Below are 19591 nucleotides of genomic sequence, written 5' to 3' on the forward strand. Positions count from 1 at the left end.
TTTTTTGAAATACACAGGATATTGCTGTCTATGGTTATCTCACTGTGCAATAATACACTAGAATTTCTTGTTCCCATCTAACTGCATCTTAGTGCCCATTGACTAACATTTTTCTATCCCAACTCTCCTAGTACCCTTGTCCTCTGTAACTACTATTCTCCTCTCAATTTCTATCAAATGAGCATTTTTAAATTCCACATACAAGCAAGACCTTGTTGTATTTGTCTTTCTATGTTTGTCTTATTTCACTTAGCATAATGATCTCCTGTTCAATCCATGTTGCTGCAAATGGCCAGATGTCATTTTTTGCCTGAATAGTATTTCATTTTGCTTATGACCCTATTTTTACATATTCATTAGTTAATAGACACCTAGAATGTTTTCATTTTTGGCTATGGTAAATATGCCTGCAATAAAAATAAGTACATATGTTTTGATACACTAATTTCATTTCTTTTAGATATATATCCAAGATTGAGTTGTATCATGTGTTTGTTCTATTTTTATTTTTTGAGAAACCTCTATTCTGTTTTCATAATGGCTCTAGTAATCTTCATTCTCATCAACAATGTGTAAGAGTTATATTTTGCCTTTTTGACATATTCATGCATTTCTCAGTTCTTTGTTCAAGGAGCCTGATTCTGCTTCCCACTACTTATAAAAAAGATGCACAAAATTATCTGCTGATCAGCTTTACTTATGTGGCTGCACCATTAAAAGTACTGGATTTCTTCTGCAAACCTAAAAATTATCTTTAAAAAAATCATAAAAGTATAATAATGTAGTAAAATATTTTGTATCTACAACATTGAGGGAAAACACATATTACAATACCTTCCTCCAATTCTCTGCAAATGTTCCAATAAGCAGTGATACAGATCATTATTCTTACGACTTAGGTCAGCAAGCAACTCTCCAAAATACTTGGGGTCCAATTTTTCAGGGCCATCATCCTGAATTATAATCTAAAGCAAATATCAATCATAATTATTAAGAATTTTATTTTTTCTAAATTCTCAGATATTTTTATTTAAAATGAGAAATGTAAAGTTACCTATTAAAATCATCATATGAACCAAGCCACTAAACTTTCTTTGTGTATAATATATTTTTCAAAGTGTCAAGAATTTAAAGGAATAGCATTATAATATTTTCAGTTTCATTAAATTCTATTTAATGTAGTGATTGAAAAACTTTATTAACAAAAATCTTAAGGATACGTTTTTAAATAAATCCATAAAATAAATAAATAAAAAATTCTGACTTTCCTATTATCATGGATGGCTGTCTCACCTGCCTCCTGTGGAAAAAGAAAATGTGAATTATTTTAATCATATCAACTATAAAAGAAAAACTTTCATTTGACTTGCATATTCTCATGACAGCAAGAATAATTTCTCAGTTCGTCTTTAAGTTAGAAATATAAACACACCCAATTCAATGTGTTTTATGTATTTCTTATTGATTGCTTCCATTTATTATTTGGACAAATATCTAGTCAGTCCATCTTGGAAAGTAATAGCTCAACATTGTCTCTTATTTAGTATATTTTGACTACACTATATTGTCTTTCTAGTGGGGATACCACTTTTGCTTTCTCAGTGTAAAAATATTCAAATTATGTCTGAAATTAAAGTAATATATTTCACTTATCTAGAGAAAAGTTAAATGAAAAGAGAATGAGTTTCTTTTGATAGTTGTCAGTTAGAAAAGCCAGAAAGAAATATCCACATTATATGTGTATAGATCTTTAGATTTTTATTTACAGCCTGCAACTTATAATAATAGTGCCAGAGAACCAGGGACTAGGCCGAACAAGCAACAACTTCTTGTCTCAAAAAAATTGAAGAGGTATGATCTTCCAACAGACTCAAAACCCAAAAATCACCTACACCTGAAAGATACTTCAGAGAAGTACTCAAAACCCAAAAGTCCTAAATTCTACCAGTAAAACAACCCACCATAGACAATTTTAAAGCATCATCCTAGGAATTAAACTTAAAAAAGAGAGAAAATAAAAGGAGAAGACACTTAAGCAAAATAAAACCCCAGACACCCAATTCATCAAAGACAAATCCATTGGGCAATGAGGTGGGAAAATCCAAAACTTCCCCCCACCAGGTCTCTCTAGAGTGGTACCAATAATGTAATTAAATGAGGTTCTGGAAAAATGGAAACCTGAAATTTTCTTTCAGATAATTATAGAGATTACCAAAATATACACCATGCTTAGTGTTGCTAGTGCAGATACAGAGAAAAAACAAATGAGTTTTAAAAAATTATGGAAGATCAACATTGGAAAGAAATGGAAATGAAATCCATCAAGCAGATCCAAGCGGATATCCAGGAGAGTAAACACTCCAATGAAAGTATTTGAAGCAAATTAGGCCAATGTGAGGACAGAACCTCAGATATTTAAGACAGGCTGGCAGCTAATGAACAGAAAAAGAAAGATTTCCCCCCAATAACAAGAGACCATGAGAGACCAATCCATCAGCTGCTAGATGAGATAAAGGAAAATAACTTAAGATTAATTGGAGTCCATGAACAAGCAGGAGATAGCACAAATGACATTAAAGAAAGGCTCACAGATATCATGACAGAAAATTTGCCTGGTAGAGAAAAAGAATTTAACATGAAGATAAATGAGGCATATATCACACCAATTAGCAATGAGAAAAAATTTACAGCCAGGCATATCATAGTCAACATTCCAGAAATTCAACACAAGAATAGAATCCTAGAGTGAAGGGGCTAAGTGGGTCTGAAGTGCCTACATCCACCTCTCCATTCTGGCTGCACTGTGGAGAACTGTGGAGTTTCAAGCAAGCAGGCGGGTGCACACTATCCCTGGAGTCCAGCCTATTTGGGACCCTCGCACCATCTCGGTGCAGAGTAAGGGCTGAGAGGGTCTGGGGCGCCTGCATCCACTTCCCCATGTGTCTGGACGACTGTGGACTTCTAAGCAAGCAGGTGAGCATCACCAGTTCCAGAGGCCCCGTGGCCTGCGATAAGAGCCCAGTGCTCTCTCCCCCAAGCCCAGCCTGTTTGGGACCCTCGAGCCTTCTGGGTGCAGTGAAGTAGATAGGCAGGTCAGAGACACCTACATCTGCCTCCCCATTCCGGCTGGGCTTTGAGAACTGTGGAGTTCCAAGCAAGCAGGAGGCACACACTGTCCCTGGAGCCCAGCCTATCAGGAACTGTGGAGTTCTAAGCAGGCAGAAGAGGGCACCTGGTTCCAGAGGCCCAGCAGCCTGGGGGAACTGGGTGCCAGAGTCCCAGGAGCTGAGAACATAGAAGTGGATTTCCAGCAGAACCTGAGGAAGCTTTCAAATAACACTTGAAACACAGAAATATAGGAAAATGACAAAACAAAAGACCAAATTACAACCTCAAACCTCCAGCCCATCTCAAGAAACCCTAGAAGCGATGTATATTGAAGAAAATATATGCCACACACCTCAAATATTGGACATAATAGATACTGAAATAAACAAGCAACTCTGGGAAGCTTTAAAGGAATTCAAACTCGAAATCATCTCCCAGGTAAAAGAAGAAATGATAAAAGAAATGAAAGAGATACTGAATATATCTAAAGAAAACACAGTTAAAAAATTGGAGGAACTAAACAAAAAGGTAGAATCCCTAGAGGAGCAATATAAGGAATAAACAGAATACATAAAGCAGATGCATAGAGATATACAGGAAATCAAAAACTCTCCTGAAAGCTGTAAAAACTGCCTCAATGAAAGTGAAGATAGAATTTCAGACCTTGAAGACAGGATTGCAGCTAGTGAACAGAAAAGGAAAGGTCTTTTAAAAATAACAAGGAATCAGGAAATAATAATTCAGCAACTGCAAGATGATGCAAAGAAAACAACATAAGATTGATAGGGATTAATGAAAAAGAAGGGGAAAACATAAAGGATTTCAAGAGGATGTTTAGAGAAGTAATAGCTGAAATTTCCCAAACATGAGATCAGAAAGCGACATCAGGTTCAGTGAAGCCTATAGAACTCCAAATAGTCATTAACAAAATAAAACTACACCCAGACATATAATAATCACCATCCCAGAAATCCAACACAAGAATAGATTATTAAAAGCTGTCAGAGAGAAAAGACAGATCACATATAAAGGAAAACCTATCAGAATCACAGCAGACTTCTCAGCACAAACACTAAAGCCAAGAAGAGCATGGAGTGAAGTATTCCAGAAGCTAAAGCAAAATGATTTCCAAGCTAGACTGATGTACCCTGCAAAACTATCATTCAAAATTGATGGGGAAATACGATGCTTCCATGACAAAGAACAGCTGAAGAACTTCATGAACACCAAGACAACCTTACAAAAATATTGAGAGACAGTTTAAATACACAAAGGAAAAGCCACTAAGCAAAGCACACAAGGAAACAGAATGGAAAGATACAGATGCAACAGCAGAAAGATAACATGTGAACAAAAAACCAACATATAACAGTTATAACCATTAATGTAAATGGTCTCAATGCACCAATCAAAAGAAACAGACTGGCAGAATGGATCAAGAAACAAAATCCAACCAAATGTTGTTTACAGGAAATGCATCTAACCCAGAAGGATACTCACAGACTGAAAGTCAAAGGATGGAAAACAATACTTCATGCAACAGGAATCCAAAAAAAGCAGGAGGAGCCATTATGTTTGCAGACAACGTGAACTTTTAAACAACAATGATCCATTGTTGATCACCTTGTATTATGTTTTTACATTTTCTATTATGTCCACCCTTTTGACTTGACCGATTCTGTTCTGTTATGTCACATTTGGTTTTACTCTCTTCCAAAAAAGTAATAAGAACCGTGGGAGCAATGAAACCCAAAATGTGTAATAGTCATGGTACAAAAGAGAGGAAAAGAAAGTGCTCCAAACTATATAACTGCATGCATATTTAAGTGTATAAGATAGAAAATGATATCACAGAGTTTTATTGGATCAATGAACAGAACTGTTTGCAGTATCATTGATGGAATGTCCACTTTACAAGCTTTAATTTTGTGTCTTGAACAATTATTTCTAAGATGACAATATGTAATCCATTAACTAGTGATTTCCTACTGTTCATTTTTTTCTGTAAATCTGTATAACTTGTACCCTTTCCCTGCTTTTTTTTCTTTTCTCCTTAAATAAAATTTAAAAAAAAACAATGATCAGAAAGGACAAAGAAGGTCACTACTAACTCATTAGAGGCAAACTCCAAGAGGAAGAGATAACTATCTTAAATATATATATATATATATATATATATATATACCAAATTCCAGAGCACACAGTTATATAAAACAACTATTACCAGAAATGAAAAATCAAATTATCAGTAACAAAATTGTAACAGGAGACCTTAACACACCATTGACACCAAGGGACAGATTGACCAGACAGAAAATGAGCAAAGAAATAACAGAACTGAATCACACCTCTGAACAAATGGGCTTGATAGACATATACAGAATGTTCCACACAACAACATCAGAATACACATTCTTCTCAGCAGTACATGGGTCATTCTCTAAAATAGACCATATATTATCTCACAGAACATATTTCCCTTGCATGTTATTGGATGATAGCGCTTTAAAATTAGAAATTAGTGATAAAAGATACTGCAAAAATCCCACAAACACATGGAAACTGAATAACACACTTGAGTAATCAGTGATCATAGAGGAAATTAAAGAAGAAATTAAACAATACCTACAAGAAAATGAAAATACAGATACAACTTACTGGAATCTTTGGGATGCAATGAAAGCCGTCCCCAGAGTAAAATTTATTGCAACCAGTTCCCACATAGGAAAACAGAAGAAATACAAATAAATAACCTGATGCTACACTTCAAACAGCTAGAAAGAGAAGAGGAATTCAAGGCCAAAGCCAAAAGAAGAGAGGAAATTATAAAAATCAGGGCAGAAATCAACGGAATAGAGACTGAGAAAACAATCCAAAGAATCAACGAATCAAAGAGCTGGTTCTTTGAAAGAATAAATAAAATCGATAAGCCCCTAGCCCACCTTATGAAAAAAAGGGAAGAAAAAGCTCAAATCCATGCCATAAGAAATGAAAAAGGTGAAATCACTACAGACTCTACATAAATACAGAAGATCATCAACACCTATTTTAAAAACCTCTACTCTCAAAGGTTTGATAACACAGAAGAAGTAGACAGATTCCTAGAAACATATGAAGTACCAAAGCTGGATCAAGAGGATGTAAAACTGCTGAATAACCCAATCTCTATTAATGAAATTGACAATGTAATTAAGTCCTTACCTACAAAGAAGAGCCCAGGCCTAGATGGATTCACTGCAGAATTCTACAAGAAATACAAAGAAGACCTAATGCCGACACTCCTCAAACTATTCAATGAAATTGAAAGGGAAGTAATCCTACCTAAGTCGTTCCTGGAAGCAAATATTACTCTTGTACCAAAACCTGAGAAAGATCCAACTAAAAAAGAAAACTATAGACCAATCTCCCTAATGAACACAGATGCAAAAATCCTCAATAAAATATTGGCAAATAGGATGCAGCAAATCATCAAGAAGATTATACACCATGACCAAGTGGGATTAATCCCAGGCATGCAGGGATGGTTTAACATATGTTAATCAATAAATGTAATCGACCATATCAATAAAGACAAAAGAAAGAATCACATGGTCATTTCTATAGATGTGGAAAAAGCCTTTGATAAGGTCCAACATTCATTCATGATAAGAACTTTACAGAAAATTGGAATAGATGGTCTTTACCTCAATATAATAAAGGCCATCTATGACACCCAACAGCCAGTATCATACTAAATGGCCATAAATTGAAAGCCTTTACTTTAAAATCAGGCATAAGACAAGGATGTGCTTTATCACCACTCCTATTTAATATAGTACTGGAAGTACCAGCCAGAGCAATTAATCAAGAGAGAGAAATAAAAGGGGTAAAGATAGGAAAAGAAGAAGTTAACTTACCATTGTTTGCAGATGACATGATACTCTACATAGAAGACCCCCTAAACTCCATTAAAAGACTCTTAGATATAATAAAAAAATTCAGTAATGTAGCTGGATACAAAATCAATACTTGGAAATCAATAGCATTCTTATACACTAACAACAAAATCACAGAGAGAGAAATAAGGGAAGCCACACTCTTTACATTAGCAAGCAAAAAAATGAAATATTTAGGAATTGCTCTTACGAAAGAAGTGAAAGACCTATACAGGGAATATTATAATACACTGAAAAAATTTGAGAATGATCTCAGAAAATGAAAAGACATCCCTTGCTCATGGATAGGAAGAACAAACATTGTGAAAATGGCCATACCCCCAAAACTGTTATACAGATTCAATGCAATCCCAATAAAAATACCATCAACATACCTAATAGGTCTAGAGAAATCACTCCTAAAATTCACCTGGAACCAGAAGAGACCTAGAATAGCAAAGGGAATTCTAAGTAGCAAAGGCAAGGCAGGAAGCATCACAATCTCTGACCTGAAATTATACTACAAAACAACAGTAGTAAAATCAACATGGTAGTGGAATCAAAACAGAGCCAAAGATTAATGGAAGAGATTAAAAGATACAACCACAACTACAAACACACTCAACACCTTATCTTTGATAAAGGAGCCAAGCAGGTTCACTGGAAGTATGACAGTCTCATTAATAAATGTTGCCAAAAACTAAAATTACACCCATGCCTATCACCATGTACTAAATTAAAATCTAAATGGATCAAAGATCTGAATATTAAAAAAGAAACACTAAGTCTATTGGAAGACAAATTGGGTAGAAACCTTGAAGACATAGGGGTAGGTAGAGAATTCATGAACAGGACTCAAGCCACATGGGAAATACTTCCCAGAATCAGTAAAGGGGGTGATCTCTTATTAAAAAGTTTCTGCATGTCAAAAGAAATCTCCAGGGTAGTGAAAAAAAACCCACAAACTGGGAAAAGATGTTAGTGAACTCCCCCTCAGACAAGGGCCTTTTGTCTAAAACATATAAAGAATTAAAAAAAAAAACTCAGACCCGCAAAATTCAAAGATCCAATCCAAAAAAGGGCATCTGAGATGAAAACACACTTCTCAGATGAAGAAATACAAATGGAAAATAAATACATGAAAAAATGTTCATCATCATTGGTCATTAGAGAAATGCAAATTAAAACCACACTGAGATTCACTCTCACTCCTGATAGAATGGCCAAGATCAAGAAAACCAACAACAACAAATGCTGTAGAGGCTGTGGGGAAAAAGGAACTCTCCTACACTGTTGGTGGGAGTATAGACTGGTACAGCTTTTGTGGATGTCAGTCTGGAGATTTCTCAAAAAACTGGGATTGGAAGTCCCTTTTGTTCCAGCTATTCCACTTCTAGGCATATTCCCAGAAGAACTGAAAGCATCACACCACAGTTATATATATGCACCTATGTTTATAGCAGCACAAATTGTAATCGCCCGATCTTGGAAACAACCCACGTGTCCATGAACTGAGGAATGGATAAAAATGTTGTGGTATTTCCGAATAGTTTCCCTAGTGTAAGAAATGATAAGAACACATAGAAGTATGTGGTAATCATGATTCCTAGTCAAATTGGTTTGAAGCCATATAATGTTTTCACTAATTAACTGCAATGGTTTTAACATGCGTTCCTCAATTTTAGTATCTATGATAGCATGAATAGCTATTTTGAAGAAAGAAACACAACATAAAAGCTAGTGCTGATTTAATATTGTCTTGTTTTGAAGCCCCATCAAGCTGTAGTACATCTGTTTCCACTTGTCAGTGTAACATGTTGTAACGGTTTTAACATGTTGTATCTTACTATATTTCACTATATGCTATAGTATAAACAAAATTCTTTATAGGCAAAGAGATAATATAGAAACCATTGTTCATTTTCTATTAGCAGGTTCTAAATACTCTGTAATTCTTGCATTCTCTTGAAAGGCTTCACACTGTCTCGATATGCTTGATATTATAGCATGTGAAGTTACACTCAAATAATTTAAGGAAAGAGGCACTATGGCGACTATTGTTATGTTGGATTATCTGGTGGTGAAACACAATGATGCTTGAATTGCTCGGTTCTGCCCTGTGTTGTTCTATTACAATGTCCCCTCTTATCTCAATCTCCCCCTTTTTAAAAATTAATCTGTTTTCTCTCATTTTTTTTTAATTAAGGGAAAACTAAATTAAAAATAGTGGGACGTATTATAGTAACATTTTTGGTGTTCTATTAACCTGACTTGAACCCCAGTATTGCTTTCCCCATCTTGTTCTGTCTGATTATTATATATTCTATTTTGTTTGATAGTATCAAGTGTGAGGGTATAGGCAATCACTTTGAAGGCAATAAGATATACTAGGATGCCAAATATGGATTGACTATCATCTCTTTTTTTTTGAAGTCCTGTAAGGTCCTCAGTGTAGGTTTTATTGGTTTTGTTCTGTACTGTTTTGATCAATTCTATTATACCTGATGATCTAGACAACTCAATTTAAAAATACCAAGAGGCACAAGGGTAACCACTTTTGATCACCTGGTATTCTATTTTTGCATCATGTGCTATGCCCACCCTTCTGTTCTAACTGACTCTGTTTTGCTTAGTCACACTTGGTTTTATTCTCTTCAAAAAAGTAATAAGAGCTGGGAGAGTAATAAACCCTAACAGTCTAATTGTTACTGTAAAAAAGAGAGGAAAGTAAGGTGGACTAAGGGATATAACCACAGGTATGTTTGAGTGTGTAGGATGGAAAACCATATAACTGAGCTTTTGTTGGATCATTGAACAGAACTGTCTCCAATTTCACTGTATGAATGTCCACTTTATATGCTTTAATTTAGTGATATGGACAACTGTTTCTGGAAACATAATATGTAACCTATTAACTGATGATTTCTCACTGTATACATTTTTTCTTGAAATATTGTATTAGAGATGGACAAAATGGCGGCTTGCTAGGGGATCGGGCTGAGAGTCTCTCCGGAGAAATCATATTAGAAGCTAGAATATGAAAACCTGGAGAGGGCCAGACAAATGGATAACGATTCTTATTAACCAAAACAGTGCAGCTGGAGGATTTAAAGTCGTGCTGAGACTGTGAAGGCTGATAACGGGAGGCTGCAAATCCCGCACCTTTAAATCAATAAACTGACCCGTGGCCCCAACAGGAAAAGCTGTGTTGGCTTTGGGTGACTGCTGGAAACTGAGACCTGGGACCCCGAGAAGCAGCCAGGACTGCCCCGCTGCACCAGAGGAGATCGTGAAGGGCTCTGGAGCTCCAAAGCTGAACGCTGAGCAGATTTCTGACCATTCCATGCTGTGCCGGGAGTGCACACTGTGCAGATTTCTGACCGTTCTGCGCTGTGCCAGGAGCGCGGAAAAGGTGGGCAGCGTGGTGTGCAGTGGACCAGGGAAGAGGACCTGCGCTGGACCCTGGTGAGTACCGGGGACCCCACGGCTGCTGAGGTTGGACAGAGAACATCTTGGAACTGGGCAGTGCCCGCCACCATGGGGACATCAATAACACAGAGTCTGGTGGCAGCCATCTTAGAGTTCGGCAGAACTTACAGCTTGGTGGCATCACTGAGTCCCCCTGTAGGGAGGGCTGGTGGAAGACATCTTGAAATTGGCAGAGCCTGAGTATGTGCTGGCTTCAGCGTCATACAGAGAACTAGTGGGAGACATCTTGGATTTGGGCAGATCTGCTGTTCTGGTGCTCCTGTCACAGAGAGGTCTGGAAGAGAACAGCTGGGATTTGGGCAGAATCCTGTGCCATAGTGACATTAGTCAGCTGCTTCTGGTACAAAGAGAACCGGCAGGAGCTACTGGGGCTAAACCAAACCTCTGTTTGGGGCCCAATAAGCAGATACAAAATAGTCACAACTCAGTGACATCCAGAAAGTACAGCCTAATTTATGGATTGACTGGCGCAGAGGCTGGAGACTAGCCTGTACTGCCCCTGCATCCCAGCCTACCCCAGATAACAGCAAACTGGGGAGAACAGCAAAAACTCAAGTCAGCACGCTTCTGAAAGGTCCTAAGCAATTCGGAGAGGGCCAGAGAACCCCAGGACAGTCTGAAAGAAACCAGAAACATGACAAGAGATAAAAAAAAAAATCTCCAGCTGCCCAACATGAGAAAATAAGCCCAGGAGAAGTAAACACTGAAGAGAACAAGCACAGTAACCATCCATTGCTCAACACAGCATCAGCCAAAATTAAAAACTACCTTCATGATCTCATAGATGAATTTAAAGCTGTACTCCTGGTCCAAGTGAGGCAAGATATAAAGAGATTAATTAAAAAATGACAAGCCCCGCCCAAGAGAACACAGATGGAAGAACTGAGGAAATCAGAAAAGAAAGAAAAACTTCTGAAGAAGAATTTAAACATAATTTAGAATACATGAAAGAGATCCAAAGAGAATACCAGGAAACTAAAAACTCCATTGAACACTGGCAAAATGCCTTGACAGAAACTAAAGACAGCCTTCTGAAACTTGAAGAGAGATTTATGGCATATGATCATGAAAGAAAAAGCCTCTTAAAAATAACAAGGAACCAGGAAGAAGCAATTCAAAAACTAGAAGATGACAAAAAGATACATAACTTAAGAATAAAGAATGTGAGTGAGGAAGCAGGAGCAACCAAAAATGAAATACAAAGAATATTCACAGATATATTAAAGCAAAATTTCCCAAGTATAGCAAAAAGAAATGATATCCAGATAAAAGAGGCATACAGAACACCAGCTACCTACAACCAAAACAGATCTACACCTAGACATATAATAATCAAGATTCCAGAAATCCACCAAAAGAACAGAATATTAAAAGCAGCCAGAGAAAAGACGCAGATTACCTACAATGGGAAAACTATCAAAATAACAGCAGACTTATCAACACAAACTCTTAAGTCAAGAAGGGAGTGGGGAGAAATATTCCAAGTCCTGAAAGAAAATAATATGCAACCGAAGCTCATATACCCGTCAAAACTCTCTCTCAAAATTAATGGAGAAATAAGATACTTTCCAGACAAGGATGAACTGTGGGAGTTCATGGACACCAATCCAACCCTACAGAGAGTGCTGAAGGACATTACAGAGAAAGAGAGGAAGAGATACCAGGATTCCAGCAACAGTGGCAGAGAGGCCTCAGTGAACGGGGCAGACAGTGGAATGAGGGAATAAGGTGGACAAATTATAGCAGAAAAGTGGAGTAGCAGACATGAGGCAGAGACGGTAAGCTATAGTCTTTAGTATAGACAGCTCTGAAACTCTATAAAAAAAAGGCAGAGGTCATTGTTAATGGTGTATAAGTATTTAAAATACATAGTAGTCTTATTGCCATATTTAGTTTGAATTTAATTTGTACTGGTCTTTCCACTCATGTCAGATTTGAGGGTACAGACATCTTGACCCAAAAATAGCAGGTTATACCATGGTAACTATCCTTACTTTCCTATTAACTTAAACTGAAATCCTGCAGTACTTACATTGTCTTACTATGACTGATCTTAATTGAATCTGAATCATAAGACTATAGGTTGGCCTTGGCTGATTTTATTTGAAATTGGTATGCTTGTTAGTATCAACCCTAAAAGTAGAGGCAACTACTCTGAGGATGACAAGATGTAAAGGATATCCATACTGGTATTAATTAGTAACAGCTCTCAAATCCTACAATGCTGTCAAAGTTAAGTTTTTATAAAAATAGGTGATACTATATTTAACTATAATAAGCCAGTGTTGTGGTCAAATCTATTGAAAATAACAAGAGAAAACATAGTAACTACGGAAGATCATCTATATTGTGGTCTTATATGTCTTATTCATTGCATGTTTTTCTAGGAAATTGTTTTGCTGTCTTGTTATGACTTGGTATTCCCTATAATACAGAGAGGATAGATATATATGTAGAAATTCACACATGTGTTTTTTTTTTTTAATTATTTATGGGAACAGATTATATAATGCAAGATGTAATGAACAGATACTCTGAGGAAGAGATGCTAAGAAACCCGAGGCTAATTTGTAGCACTATGATATAAATTCTAGCAATACTATTGTTCACTGATTAGAATGACATTGGACTGTTTTCTTGAGTTCAAATTCAGCATATGTAGAGATGGGGACAGCTATCACAAAGAGAATGAGAGATGCGATGGTAGTTACTATTGTCTTCCCTAATTTGGAACTGGAGGACCTAAAAAGCCTCCAATGATTTGATTAGTTCTATAATATGCAATAAGTATATAAAGTGGGTGAAGATGGGGACAACTATTTGTAAGAAACTAGAGACAGTTAGATAGACAATGAAGATCTCCAGTGGACTTGCTTCGAAATCTGTATTTCTTTAAACTGTTTTTAACTGCTTTGTTCTGTTTTGATATGTTTAATCTTACCCTCTTTGAGATGTAAAACAAATGTGTAGGACTGATAACCATATTACTGAGCTTTTGTTCAATCATAGAGCAGAACGGTTTGTAGTGTCACTTTTTGAATGTCATTCTAAATACTTTAATTCTATAACATGAACAGCTATTTCTAAGATGACAATATGTAACTTATCAACCAGCAATTTCTTACTGTTTGTTTTTCTGTAAGTTTGTATTATTTCTACCCTTTTTTTTTATCTCCATGTATTTTTTTGTTTCCTTTTGTTTAAATAAAAAAAAAGAAATATTGTATTATTTGTACCCTTTACTGCATTGTTTTTTATGCCCTTTCTTTTTGTTTTCTTCTCTCTTTAAAAAAAAAAAAAGCGGTGGTATTTCTATACAATGGAGTATTATTCAGCTATAAAGAATGATCACATTGAGATATTTATCAATAAATGGGCGCAGCTTGAGACCATACTCATAAGTGAAATAAATCAATCTCGCATGTGTGAATACCGAATAGTTTCCCTAATGTAAGAAATGATTCAAATATGTAAAAGTATATGGTAATCGTGATTTCCCTACTATGTGGCCTTGAACCCTTATAAAGTTTTCACTTATTAGTTGGAATGGATTTATTCTGGGCTACTTGATATTATTGCCTGTGATGAAATGAATAGTTATTTTGAAGAAAACAATACATCATAATAGCTTGTGCTGATTTAATATCATCTTCTTTTGAACCCTCACCAGACTGTTGCTCTTCTGTCACCATTGGTTTTATCATGTTGTCTCTTACTGGATTTTATTATATGTAATAGTATAAACAATTTTTATAGGCAAAGAGATAATATAGAAACCATTGTTCATTTTCTGTTAGTTAGTTCTAAATACCCTACAATGCTTTCATCCACTTGAAGGGTTTTACACTGTCTTGATATGTTTGATGCTATAGTATATGAAGGTATATGCAAATATTTCAAGGAAAAAGACACTATGGTAATTACTATTAAGTCTGGTTATTTGGTGGTGAAGCACTAGGTTGCTGAAACTGTCATGCTTTGACCTGTATTGTTATGTTGTTATATCCTCTTTTATCTCAATCTCTCCCTTATTCATTAAAAAATTATTTAGTTATTTTTTATGATTTTTTTAATTAAGGGGAAAAATAAAAAAACTAGCAAGATATATTATAGTAACTTTTATGATTTCCTATTAACAGGACTCCCTAAGTAGGAGTCCTGTAATACTCCCACTATCTTGTTTTGACTGATTAGACTCTGTTGCGTTCTGTATGACAGTATCAAGTTTGAGGGTATAGGCAACTACTTTGAAGGCAATAAGATTCACTATGACGCCCATTCTGGTTTGACTATTATCTTCTTTGGGAGTCCTCTAATGATTACAATGTTTAGGTTTTATTGGTCTTGTTCTCTACTGTTTTGTTCAACTTTATACCTAATGAGATAGACAATTATTTTTAAGGAAGCAAGAGGCATTATGGTAACCATTGTTGATAACCTTGCACTCTGCTTTTACGTCATGTGCTATGTCTATCCTCGGTTTTGACTGACAGCTTTGTTTTGTCATATTTGACTTTATTCTCTTCCAAAAAAAGTAATAAGAACTATGGAAGTGATAAAACCCGAAATGTGTAAATTTTGTTGTAAAAAAGAGAGGAAAAAGAGTGCTCTAAAGGATACCACTGCAAGTGTGTTTAGGTGTGTTAAATAGATGACCATATTAAAGTTTTTGCTTGGATCATTGAACACAACTTTTGCAGTCTCACTGTTTGAATGTCCTCTTTGTATGCTTTGATCCTGTAACTTGAGCAACTATCTCTAAAATGATAATATGTAATCTATTAACTGGTGATTTCTTACTGATTTTTTTTGCAGTTCTGTATTACTTGTACCCTTACACTGTTTTGTTTTGTTTTGTTTTTTCTCTTTTTCCTTTTAAATGAAAAAAAAAGAATAGAATCCTAAAAGCTGTTAGACAAAAGAAACAAATCACCTACAGAGGAAAGTCCATCAGAATTACAGCTATCTTTTTAGCACTGACTCTCAAGTCAAGGAGAGCTAGTAGTGAAGTATTCTAGGTTCTACAGGAAAATAACTTTCAACCAATATTAATGTACTCTGCAAAACTATCTTTCAAAATAAATGGAGAAAAAAGATATTTCCATTACAAAGAACATCTGAGGAAATTTATGACCACCAACCAGCATTCAAAAATGTTCTAAAGGGCATTTAGAAAGAGACAATAAAAAGAGCTCCATGAAGCCCAAAAGAAGGAATCCACCAGGGAAGGCAAACAATTAGAGGAAGAGGTAAAAAAGAGGAGAGCCAACCATAGGACAATAACATGACAAGAATAAGTCAATATATTTCAGTTATAACCATTAATGTCAATGGTTTTAATTTACCAGTCCAAAAAAACCCCCACAGATTGACAGAAAGGATCAAGAAGCAAGATCCAACAGAATGCTGCATAAAAGAAACATATTCAATTCAAAGAAGAATTCATAGAATGAAAGTAAAAGGATGGAAAATGGTATTCTGTGCAACAGGAACCCCCCCCTCCAAGCAGGAAGAGCTATTCTATTTGCAGGCAAAGTGAATTCAAGCCAAGGCTGATTAAAGCAGATAAAGGAGTCCTACATAATTGTAAAGGGAACAATGCAAGAAGAAGAGATAACAATCATAAATATGTATGTAACAAATATTAGTGTACCCAACTATATAAAACATATTAATAGACATAAAAAATAAGCCCTAATACAAATGTATTAGGAGATCTCAGTACCCCACTGTCACAAAAGGACAGATCAACTAGACAAAACATAATAATGAAATATTAGAATTAAATCAAACTTTTGAACAAATGGACTTAGTACATATCTATAGAGTGCTCTATTTCACAACATCAGAACACATATTCTTCTCAGCTGCACATGAGACATTCTCCAAAATACTCCATATAATGGATTCACCATATACTGTATTCTCCACATACTGATTCATAGAATATGTTAGAGAAATTCAAAAGAATTGCAGTCATCCTATGCATACTCAGAACACAGTTCATTGAAACTGAAAATTCATGGCAAGGGAAGAAATTATCCCTAACTCATTCCTGGAGGTAAGTATTATCCTGATAACAAAATCAGAAAAAGATACAACCAAAAGAGCGAACTACAGGCCAATCTCCCTGATGAACATAGATGTAAAAATCCACAATAAAATACTAGCAAACAGAATGCATCAAATCATTGTAAACCATTACAAAGTCAGATCAATCCCAAGAATGTAGAGATTGTTATATACACAAAAAACTATAATATACCACATTAACAGAGACAAAATAAAAAATCACATGATCATCTTAACAGATGCAGAAAAAGGATTGTGACAAAGTCCAGCATGCTTTCATGATAAAAACCCTACAGGAAATTGGAATGGATGGTCTTTATCTCAATCTGATAAAAACCATCTATGACAGATCAACATCATACTAAATGGACAAAACCTGAATCTTTTCACTCTAAAATCAAGAACAAGACAAGGATGTTTTCTGTCTCCACTCTTATACAACATAGTCCTGGAAACATTAGGTGGAGCAATTAGTAGAAAGAAATAAAATGAATAAAGATAATAAAGGAAGAAATTAAACTATCATTATTTGCAGATGGCATGATATTCTACTCAGAAGACCACTGAAGCTCCACCAAAAGAATACTAGATTTCATAAGCCAATTCAGTAATGTTGCTGGATACAAAAATCAACATTCAGGATCAATAGCCTTCCCATACATGAATAACAAACAGAGAGAGAAATTAGTGAAATAATACCTTTTAAAATACACCCCAAAAAATGAATTATCTAGGAATCAATCTGATGATGATGTTAAAGACCTCTCTATTGAAAACTACAGTACTCTGAAAACAGATTTAAAATGATATTAGAAAATGGAGAGATATCTCATGGTGTTGGGTAAGAAAAACCAATACAGTGAAAATGGCCATATTTCCAAAACTGTAATATAATGTGAATGCAATCCCAATCAAAATTCTAATAGCATATCTCACAGAATTAGAAAAAACAGTAGTAAAATTCGTCTAGACTTATAAGAGACATAGACTAGCAAAGGCAATCCTGGGCAACAAAGACAAGAAAGGGGGCATCACAATCCCTGACTTGAAATTATACTATAAAGCCACTGCAATAAAAAGTGTGGTACTGGAAAAATTTAGACCTGAAGATTAATGGAATAGATTAGAAGAGGCAGAAACAACTGCAGATGCAATAAGCCACCTTATCTGTGACAAAGGTGACAAACACATTCACTATAAGAAAGATAGCCTCTTTAATAAATAATTCTGGAAAAACTGGCTCAACACATGCCAAAGATTGAAACTGGACCCAAATCTTTTACCGCACACCAAGCTAAAATCAGAATGGATCAAAGATCTTAACATTAAAACAGAAACATAAAATCTGCTGGAAGACAGAATAGTTAACTCTTGAAGACACTGGTAAAGGCAAAGACTTTTTGAACAAATCCTCAATTTAACAGGAAATATCACAAAGGATCAACAAATGGGATTTCACTCTATTGAAAAGCTTTTGCGTAGCAGAAGAAACCAGCAATAGAGTAAAGAGACAACCTGCAGTTTGGGAGAAACTATTTGCCTGCTATACCTCAGACAAAAGATTACTATTGAGAACATCTAAAAGCTCAAAAAATCAGTTCTCCTAGATTTAAATATACAATCTAAAAAGGGGCATCTGAGATGATTATAAAATGAAGAAATAAAAATAGAAAATGAACACATAAAAAATGTTCATCCTCACTGGTCATTCTAGAGATGCAAATTAAAATATTTCTATGATTCCACCTCACCTCAAAAAATGGCTATTATCATGAAATCAAGCAATAACAAATTAGAGAGGCTATGGGGAAAAAAGAACCCTTCTCTACTGTTGGTGGGAATGCAGACTGATGCAATCATTATGGAAAGCAATGTGGAGATTCTTGAAAAACTAAGACTAGAGTTCCCATTCAAACCAGCTATTCCCCTTCTGGTTACCTTCCCAAAAGAATCGAAAACATCATACCATATTGATATATGTGCACTGATGTCTTTAGTAGCAGAATTTGTAATAGCCAGATCTTAGAAACAACCTAAATGACCACTGATTCAGAAATGTATAAAAATATTTGATATTTTTATACATTGGAATACTAATTGGCCATAAACACGGATAAACTGCAGACTTTTTAAAGTTTGTTTTGATTTTTTTTTGTTTTTGATCTGTAGACTTTTATAGGTAAATGGATGCAACCTGAGACTATACTCACTAGTGAAAAAAATAAGACACACATGTGTAAACATCATATTGTCTCATTGGTATGAGAAGCTGAAAGAAACAACATATGTATATGTGTATGTATGCATATAAAATAATTAAGATAGTTATAAAAACATTATTTTACTTTGACAAGGAATCAACTGATCTTACCTGCTCATGTATCTGGCTTGATCCCTCATGGCAAGTTTCATTTCCAACATTTGTAGAAGTTGAGTCACTTGCTGTAATGCTTTTGATTTGCTGGTTACAATGGAATTGTTGACAGTGTGAAGAGTGGGTGATCGGGGGATGTTGGATAATGTGATGAAGACAATGAACCTGAGGACAGCATTCCTGAAACACATACACATGTCATAAATAACCACTGTGAATAAGTAATGCTAGTCAAGAAAAACAACCAAATACATTATTAAAAATTCCTTGTGTTTTTTGTACAATAATTCAAATCCTGGAGCTTATATTTTTGATTAGTGCTGTTATTTTTCATATTATTTCATTAGTAAAATTTGCACTGAATTCTATTTTACTTTGACCAGAAATCTGTGACCACCCAAATATTTACTTATACATGCTAGGGTAGTACATATTCTGATTAATTCACCCTTCTAGTTAATCTTAACACTACAGCTACAATGAATATTAAGTGTCATTCAACATGTACTTTAGTGTCTAAATATATAATAATATTATACTACTGAAGGTATACGCAGATATAAAATTAGAAAACAATATAATGTAGTGAATTTACATACCAGATTATATATTAGAGACATGGGGAGGGACAGAG

The 19591-nt window shown here is 35.2% G+C and overlaps 1 protein-coding gene across 1 annotated transcript in view; it reads right to left on the reverse strand.

Annotated features, from left to right (window-relative positions):
* Pof1b (POF1B actin binding protein) overlaps positions 1-19591 on the reverse strand; it is a 92150-nt gene that overhangs the window by 28848 nt on the left and 43711 nt on the right. The window contains exons 6-7 of the mRNA XM_063246158.1: positions 18955-19137; positions 835-965 (exon numbers count right to left, since the gene is read on the reverse strand). Of these exons, the coding sequence (XP_063102228.1) occupies positions 835-965; positions 18955-19137 (314 nt within the window). The remainder of the gene's footprint in view (positions 1-834; positions 966-18954; positions 19138-19591) is intronic.

Source organism: Cavia porcellus, unplaced genomic scaffold (assembly GCF_034190915.1).
Source record: "Cavia porcellus strain 051 isolate PalLab524CR breed Dunkin Hartley unplaced genomic scaffold, mCavPor4.1 scaffold_3, whole genome shotgun sequence".
Taxonomy (NCBI): domain Eukaryota; kingdom Metazoa; phylum Chordata; class Mammalia; order Rodentia; family Caviidae; genus Cavia; species Cavia porcellus.